The sequence below is a fragment of the Myotis yumanensis genome, unplaced genomic scaffold, assembly GCF_028538775.1.
Source record: "Myotis yumanensis isolate MYYU_CA2020_CCGP unplaced genomic scaffold, mMyoYum1.0.hap1 SCAF_1, whole genome shotgun sequence".
Lineage (NCBI taxonomy): Eukaryota > Metazoa > Chordata > Mammalia > Chiroptera > Vespertilionidae > Myotis > Myotis yumanensis.
This window is the reverse complement of record NW_027223752.1, coordinates 80,972,766-80,981,391: the sequence shown is the minus strand read 5'-3', so window position 1 is coordinate 80,981,391 and position 8,626 is coordinate 80,972,766. Positions and strand designations below refer to the sequence as shown.

Below are 8,626 nucleotides of genomic sequence, written 5' to 3'. Positions count from 1 at the left end.
AGAGGAAAGGAAACCCAGAGTGAGAAAGGCTGGAAAGCTAAACGACTTTGTCCAAGTGCACAGGAACCAGGTGGACTTTTTCCGCATCCCCTTTCTGAGGAGGGTTACAGGCTATGATGTAAGAAGCGTGCAGTGCGTTCTCTTTGTAATTGCAGTTTGGGTACTTCCCCGAGGTGAGCTCACACGTGGTCAGGGACACAGGCCCCTTGCTCTGGTGGCAGTTTTTCTGGCCGTTCTTGCAGGCTATGGTGGGGTTCTGGCAGGTGGCGGCCACACTGGAGAAGGATTCATGCAGGAAGGTGTTGAGGCCTTTGCAGTGATTTGTGTGTTTGTTGATGTTGCTCATCGCCCCTTTGCATGCCTGGGGGCTCGGCTGCACGTGCTGAATTTCAAACCACTGAGCTGGGGTCATGTGTTTGGGCTTGGCGCTGACGGGGACCTGAGCCACCCACAGGCCCAGCAGCAGGAGCAGCACCAGGGGGCAGAATCTTGCTCTGGCTGGGGCCATGTCTCTTGGGGGGAATAGTCAGAATGGAGGGCGAGGTCCCTGGGGACAGAGAGCAGGCAGGGTTTAGTTGAGACATGAGCCTCCTTCTCCCTGCTGCTTCTAGCTAATCACCATTTTCCTTTCCTTTCTCACCCTGGTTCTCATCCCTTCCTCCCCGTCTTGTGCCACACCTATCGTGACCCCAGCCCCTAACCTTATGCCCCCATCTCCTTCACCTTGTACCCCTATCTTCCTTCATTATGCCCCTCTTGCTTCCCACTTTGTTCTATCTTCTCTCTCAAGTCCCGTCCTGTTTGTACCTACCCCTTTCTCTGTGCCTCAGACTCTCCATGACCCCATCCCCATCTCCTCTGTATCCTCATTTTGTGCCTCCACCCCCAGCATCACTTTTTCATTTTGTCCCCTCAACCCCTCTACATTGAATCCTCCTTTGTCCATCTTATCGCTCACTCGATGTACTCTCATCTTGTCAGAGCCCATCCGTTCTCTATTCCATCTCCTCACCTCTTCAGTGGGTCCTTGCGCTGCTGCTGCTGGGCCACTCCTGCTCAGTGGACCGAGGATGCTCGTCTCACGGCTGGGCCTCAGCTCTCTGAGGGCCTCTGCTCAGGCCTGGCTCCTTAAAAGCGGGCCTGGGCTACACTGCGTCAGTTTGGGGGCGGGCTGGGGAGCAGTCATGTATCAGGAAATGAATCAGGTGCGCGCCTCTCCGCTTACATATCCCAAATAAGCTGATAGCTATGGAGCTAGTGTACCTGCCTAAACTTGTTGGGCAGTGAGGAATCTTGAATCTTCACACTCAAAGACTAGACTTGGCCTCTGGCCACGTGGTTTTATTGACTCTAATAAAGCACTTGACCCAGGTGTTAACCCAAAATGAATTTCAGGGAGAGCTGTCATTTATCTCCTCACTTATATACACCTCTGGTTCAGGATTCTGGGAACAACCAACCACTGTGGTGATAAGAATTGCTTTTTCTCTGACCTGAGCTACAGATAAAATAGCCTAGAAAGTTGCTTTGTATGGTTTCCTGTCGTCAGGATTTGCTGCTTATTTTTCAGAGGAGATAGAGAAGACAGAGAAGTGGACAAATGATCACAGTCACCATGGCCAGCACCATCCCAACCCAGCTATTCCACGGTGACTTATTCCTCTGGCTCTCTCACCTCCAGGTGCTGAGCAAGGCCACCTGGATCTACCTGAAGAAGGCACCCAACACCTCTTATCCTTCACTCTTCCTCTCCCTACTTTATTAAACTTTGTAAAACTTAAACATTGTCCAAATTTGAAAGTGCTGTTGGCGGTGGTGCCCTGGGCCTTCCTTTGCCGTGTGGTAGTGACATCTGTGTAGAAAACTTGGATCAGTGCCGTTCTGGGGGCTCCGGTGAGCTTGGCCTGTGACGCTCAGAAGAACTGGGACACGGAGGCAGGGAAGCATCACTCTATGGTTGGGAAGGCCTGGAAAACTGAGATGAACAGTATTTTTATTCTCAGGATTCACCTGTAAGTAGTAGGTGATCTCAGAATACTGAGTTCATGCTCATTCATGTAGTCAAGAAATTTTTATTGAGCCCTTGCTATGTGCCAAAGTGCTTGGAATATATCAGTGAACAAAAAAGAGACAAACATCCCTATCTTTGTGGAGCTTACATTTCATTGAGGGAAAGACAGTAGAAATATATAGCCTTTGCTCAAAGTGATAGTTGCGAAGGAAAAAAGTAGAACAGGATGGAAGTTGGTAGGCAGCGATTTTTAAATAAGGTCATTGCAGTAGGTGATTCTGGGCCAAAGACTTGAAGGGGAGTGAGTCTGTGCTTGCCTCGGGAAAAGGCTCCAAGTAGGGGAACCGCACTGTACAGGCCCCAACACAGACAGACATGCCTGGGTGCTGGAGGACAGCCAGGGTCCAGTGTGGCTGAGCAGGACCAGAGGCCGGACCATGGCAAACCTCAGAGGACTGAGGTTCTGCTCTGTGCACACTGAGGAGCCCTGGGAGGGTTCTCAGCAGAGGAGTAAAAGGCCTATCTGTTTAAAGATCCCCTGGCTGTTGTGTGGATTGCAACCATAGAGAGGCCACGTAAACCATCTTGATCATAAGGTATGAGTTCTGGTCCAGAAGTTAGGATTTGAGTCAGGAAGATTTGGGTGTTTGTTTTGAGGCGAGGGGGACGTCATTTTAATAAATAGCTCTGTTGTGGGTCCCCACGAAGGAACTTCGGAAGAAAATGTGGTGCTAGAGATGGGAAACACCACCAGATGGCAACCGAGAGCCAGGAGCAAGTTCCTCACTGCCCACTGGCTCCTCTGGCTCACCTTCAGCGAGGCCTTGGCTCTGGGTACTCACTGCTTTGTTAAGGTGCCTGAATCTCTGCAGTTTGAACTTCTGGATAAGAATTATGCCTCTGCTGCTGTAGAAATGCAAATGTGTGGAGATAATATCCATGGTTTAAAGCAGATTGTGGATAGAAAGCAGATCAGCACAAGCCAGGCCAGCCCTGGGCTGGAGGCTGGAGTTACAGGAGCGGGTGGGAATCCAAGAGCTCATTGAAATTCCTAGCCCAGACTCCTTCTCACTTCGCATCATTCTAGAGTGAGATGTTTCCCAACTACGACTTGCACTCCATCTGCGCTTGTGTTTTCCTGTCATTAGAATGATCCTAGTTTGCTCAACTCCATTATGCTGGGTTCTCCAGAAGGCTGCCTTGGTGCCATGTGAAGGTAAAATAAACATAGCCCTACTGTCTGAGGTCAAAGGGAAAAGAGCGTATAGGTTTAGGCTTGCATACAAAATCTGGGGAGTTGACCTACCATCTGCACGATTCAAGCTAAAACCCCTTACTTTGCCTCAATTATTTGGATAAGGCAGGTGGTTTTATTTGCCTTAACTATCCAGCTCCCAAGAGCTGCTTCACTTTGCACCTGGTAAGATAATTTTGCCCTTTTTCCTTCACTACATGTATGGGGCAAGAGGAAAAGATGGAGGAAGGGGGAGACAAGGTTAGGGAGAACAAAAGAAGTCGGGCATCAGGCTCAAGGCTGGTCAGGGAGTCTGGCAGAAGGGAGGAGAGAAAATTTAGAGAAGGGAGAGTAGAAGACAAAATAGTGGGAGAGAAGACAGGAGGGAAGAAAGCCCCTCACACACGCAGCCTTTATCCAGGGATATGAGGTAGCTAGTTACCCCAGCCTCCTTCTCATTTGATCACCATAATCACTGCTCTTGGCCCAAGTTCTCCAGGCTACTGGTGTGTGTGTGTGTGTGTGTGTGTGTGTGTGTGTGTGTTTAAAGTCATTGGGGCAGGTATTGTGCAAACCCCAGCAGTGCCAGGTGGACCTCTGCCTGTCTTCCCCATAGGACAACAGCTGCTGCTTCCTCTGGCCTGCGCTGAGAGGGGGTGGGGGCCTGGGAGAGGGCAGGGCTGGGCCTGGAAAGGTGCCCGCCCTTCAGAGCCCAGCCTGCCTCTCTCCCGGAGTTCCACACAGCCTCTGGATACCGATGGAAAGCCCGTGAGAGTTTCCCTCCAAGCAGGAGCAGATTAGAGTTCTGTTATCCTAGTTTTGTTGCTCCTAGGGCAGTGGACGGCAAACTCATTAGTCAACAGAGCCAAATATCAACAGTACAACGATTGAAATTTCTTTTGAGAGCCAAATTTTTTAAACTTAAACTATATAGGTAGGTATATTGTTATTAATTAGGGTACTCCTAAGGCTTAGGAAGAGCCACACTCAAGGGGCCAAAGAGCCTCATGTGGCTCTTGAGCCGCAGTTTGCCGACCACGGTCCAAGGGTAAATAAAGGTAATGGGCTCATTTGTGTAGGCAGGAAAGTGAAACAAACAGCAAGTTGGGGTCAGATGTGAAACTTGCTTTGGGTCTTTGAATTCTCATGACCTTTCCTGAAACAGCTGTGGGTCTAGAGGAGGCAGTACTGACAGAAGGTTGGAATCTTTGGCTCCCAGACCAATGTGCTTAGTCAAGCCAGGATGTAAGAGAGGGGAACCTGACCTGGGCTTGAGACCTCCCTTTTGAGAGGCCATTGTCAGCTCCCCATTTACCTACAGAATAAATTATAAATTCCTTAGCCTGATAGTCAAGGTCTGCCGCATTTGGCAAACCTGTCTTTCCAACTTTATCTCTGACTTTTCTTCCACTGAGTGCCTCAACCCTCACCAGGCTGGTTCTCTCTCTCCCTCTTCTCTCTCTTTCTCTCTTCTCTCTCTCTCTCTCTCTCTCTCTCTCTCTCTCTCTCTAACTATACTTTTCATAATTCTCTTTATCACCACTTAACTCTTAACAGTTCCTTGAGACCCATCCCAAGGTTTCAGGATGACCCTTACTGCCCAAAATTGCTCCCAATTCTCCCAATTTAGAGGGATCTTTCTCACCTCTAAATTCTTGCCCTGGCTGGTTTGGCTCAGTGGATAGAGCATTGGCCTGCGGACTGGAGGGTCCCGGGTTCAATTCCAGTTAAGGGCACGTGATCAGGTTGTGGGCTTGATCCCCCAGTAAGGGGCATGCAGGAGGCAGCTGATCAAAGATTCTTTCTCATCATTGATGTTTCTATCTCCCTCTCCCTTCCTCTCTGAAAGCAATAAAAATATATTTAAAAAGTAAATAAATTCTTACCTCTAAATTCCTACATTACTGTTTTTAAAATGTATCATTTTGTGCTTTGAACCATTGGTTATTTATTCACATGAATTTATTATTTTCCTTCAATTTAGGCTGTCAATTCCCAGAAGACAAGGACCATCTGTTACGCTTCTTTTAAAAAAATTATTTTAGAGAGAAGAAGGGAAGAAGGAAGGGAAAGAGAGAGGGAGAGAGAGAGGAGAGATTGTTGCCTCTTGCATGCAGTCTGATCAGGGACTGAACCCACAACCCAAATATGTGCCCTGATGGTATATGGGATGATGCCCCAATCAACTGAGCCACATCAGCCAAGGCTGCTACACCTCCCATAGGATACAGTATAATGCCTTGCAGATAAGTGACCCAAGCCGATTCAGCCTCTGAGTTGGAAGGCATTCACTCTGCCCCTGAATGATCCCAGTCCCAGATGGAATCATGACCAATCCTTAGTGCAGTGAGCAGACTGAGGAACTGACAATGCAGCTCCTAGGTATTACCACCAAAATGGAGGTGAAGCTATGACAAGAAGTTGAGATGGTTGAAGCCATCCTTTCAGTTCAAGGACAACCCAGGAACTGTCTATGACACAGTGTGCTGTTTGAGTAATTTGAGTTGAGCAGGGCAAAAAGTGATGCCACTGAGATTGAGGTGAGCTCACTCTGGGAAAAGTTTTGGGCGTTCTCTTCAACCCTAGGAAATCACCCGAGCCTCCTACTCTAGCCAATTGTTCTAGAAATGCTTACCCTTGAGGAGGAGTGGAGGAAGAAAATGTATAAATGACTACATGCATAGGGTCATCTTTATAAGAAAAATAATTCAAAATTGTTTCAATGGTGAACTATCAGTACCCCTTTTGCTGGTAGAAAAACCAGTACCATTACAAGCAAAATCTAACAAACATATTTCTAAGTCTCCAATCCCTTTTACATATATACTAGTAAGGTATAATAAGTAAGTCTGCACTTGTTAGGAAATCTGATTCTCCAATTGGACCAAATATCTCAATCTCAGCACTATTTACATTCTAGTTTGGATGATTCTCTATTATGGGATCTGTCTTGTGCAATGTTGGATGTTTGGTGGCATCCCTGGCTTCTACCCACTAGATGCCAGTAGCACTTCCCAGTTGTGAGAACCAAAAATGTCCAAATTGACCCCTGCTGAGAACTACTGAATTAGACTTATGATCTTGAGCCAGCTGCTGTCCCTCTCTAAAACGTCGTTTCTTCATCTCTAGGATAATTCTTGTGTACGTAAGGTCCAGTGTAATGGGTTAACAATTCCATCTCAGGCTTAGGGAGCAGATGAAACCTTGACAAGAATGTCAGAATGGAATGGAAAAAGCAATCCTATGGGGATCAATACTCTAGGATAGGATTTTAAAGACCAGACCACTGAATGGCAGTTTGAAAACCAAAGGCCCATTGCACAATCAGTACTTTTCCTGGCCCTGTGGCTCATGCCTTTGTAACATATGCTCATTTGTGTGTCTTTTCTATTGAGTTGTAAATTTAATCTGGAATGGAACTATCTTATTTACCTTTATATTTCCCCAAAATTTGTCATAGTGCTCTTCCGATGATATTTTAAATAATTATTTAAAAAATATTTTAGAGTAATCAACATGGAGCATGGCTAATGATACTATCCTAACTCATCAAGCTTTGCAAAGATGAATTTTAAGTGTTAGATGGAGTTCTAGATTGGCAGAGTGGGGATAGGGACAGGTCACTTGGCTCTTTTGGGGAATGAAAGCTTCTGAAAGAAGCTTTGCAGATATTCAGTGAACTAGAGAAAAAGGTGAGTTGGTATGGAACCTAGGAGACCATCCCCAGTTATCCATTTAAATACTGTTTAATGGTTAGAGGCACTTGCATGCTGACCATCTCATTCTATTCTTATAGCCTCATGAGGTAAGGAAGGTATTAATCCCATTTTATAGAAGAGATAACAGAAACTCAGTAGGTTATCCAATATCAAGTCCTGAACTCTTTCCTCTACAATGTGCTATTCTACTCTAGAAGTGTGTGTGCAGAGGGGAGTGGTGGTGGGTGGGTAGCGAATGAAGAAAGAGGAAGACCAAGAGACATGAAAGTTCCCTTCCTCTTAGGGAAGTTGTAGCCTTGAGAAAACAGGAAAGAGGTGGCATGCTTTGAGGTGGGGACCACATAATATAGTCAGCTTCCTCAAAACAAAGACCTGAATCAGCTAGGCCCCAGCACCTCCATGCATTGGCTCCCACTCAGTGTTGGCTTGTAGACCAGCCTGAAGGACACAGATGAGCCACTTGCCTGTGTCGACTTTCCCCTCATTTGCTTGGCTGTGCACACTTCCCTAGAGAGATCTTCCAAGTAGAGGCTCTTATATAGGATCTCTGGGCTGAGTCTTCCTATACGCTAGCTCAGTGGAATTGATAGAGACAGGAGTAGGAGGAGGAGACGACATGGACAAGGACATGGGGATGAGGGGGGCACTGTGGGAGAAGCAGGCAGGCATGGAGGTGCAGTTGGAGGCATGGCAAGGGCCAGATCATGGAAAGTCTTACATCCTATGAGGGGTAGAGCCTTATTGGAGTTGGCGTGTGTGTGGTGTCCAGGAGAGGGGAGAGACCAAGCAGGGGAAGAAATAGGGGTGGAAGGGATGGGTATAGGAAAAGTTTAGAAAAGAGTTCCAGGGCTACCTGACCGATAGACTCCTGCTCATTTTGAGTACTCAACATGTGCCAGGCACTGGACTAAAAGCTCTTGATAAACATCTATTTTTAAAATATATATATATATTTTATTGATTTTTTACAGAGAGAAAGGGAGAGGGATAGAGAGTTAGAAACATCGATGAGAGAGAAACATCACTCAGCTGCCTCCTGCACGCCCCCTACTGGGAATGTGCCCACAACCAAGGTACATGACCTTGACTGGAATCGAACCCAGGACCCTTCAGTCCGCAGGCCAATGCTCTATCCACTGAGCCAAACCGGTTAGGGCTTGATATACATCTTAATGAATGAATTCTAATACTGCCATAAGGAATAAAATATTATCCTGATTAACCAATGAGGAAACTGAGGTTTACGGTACTTTAGTAAACTTAGGTTGACGGTGCACAGCCTGCAAACAGGAGAGCAGGATTCAATTTCTGGTCTGTTTTACTCGAAAGCCTTGCTCTTAATTAACCATCATGTAGGTACTGCCTCCTCACAGGTGGGGTTAGAGGGAGGAAGATAACTCAATTTTCTCGTATAGGTAACTGAGGAAGCCGAGATAGACGTTGCAGGAGGAGAAGCAAGTTGTGAAAAGGATGCGTTCAGTTTTGGACTCTAGTCTGTGCTGTCAGAAAGAGCAAGTTAGGGGGACTACGAATGAGCACATCTCTCTGCACCCCCTCCTGAACTACACTTTGGCCTTGGAGCACTCAGAGCTCTGCTGTCTGACTCCCTACTTCTGCTCTCCAGGGAGACTGTGGTAGGCTCTCCTGAGAGGAAGCCCACAC

General features: G+C 46.9%; 1 protein-coding gene across 1 annotated transcript; it reads right to left on the bottom strand.

Moving 5' to 3' along the window:
• On the bottom strand, positions 1-508 carry LOC139003907 (ribonuclease 7-like). Its single transcript, XM_070406342.1, has one exon. The coding sequence runs from the start codon at positions 506-508 to the stop codon at positions 38-40; it is 471 nt and encodes a 156-aa protein (XP_070262443.1). The 3' UTR covers positions 1-37.
• Positions 509-8,626: the final 8,118 nt, after the last annotated feature.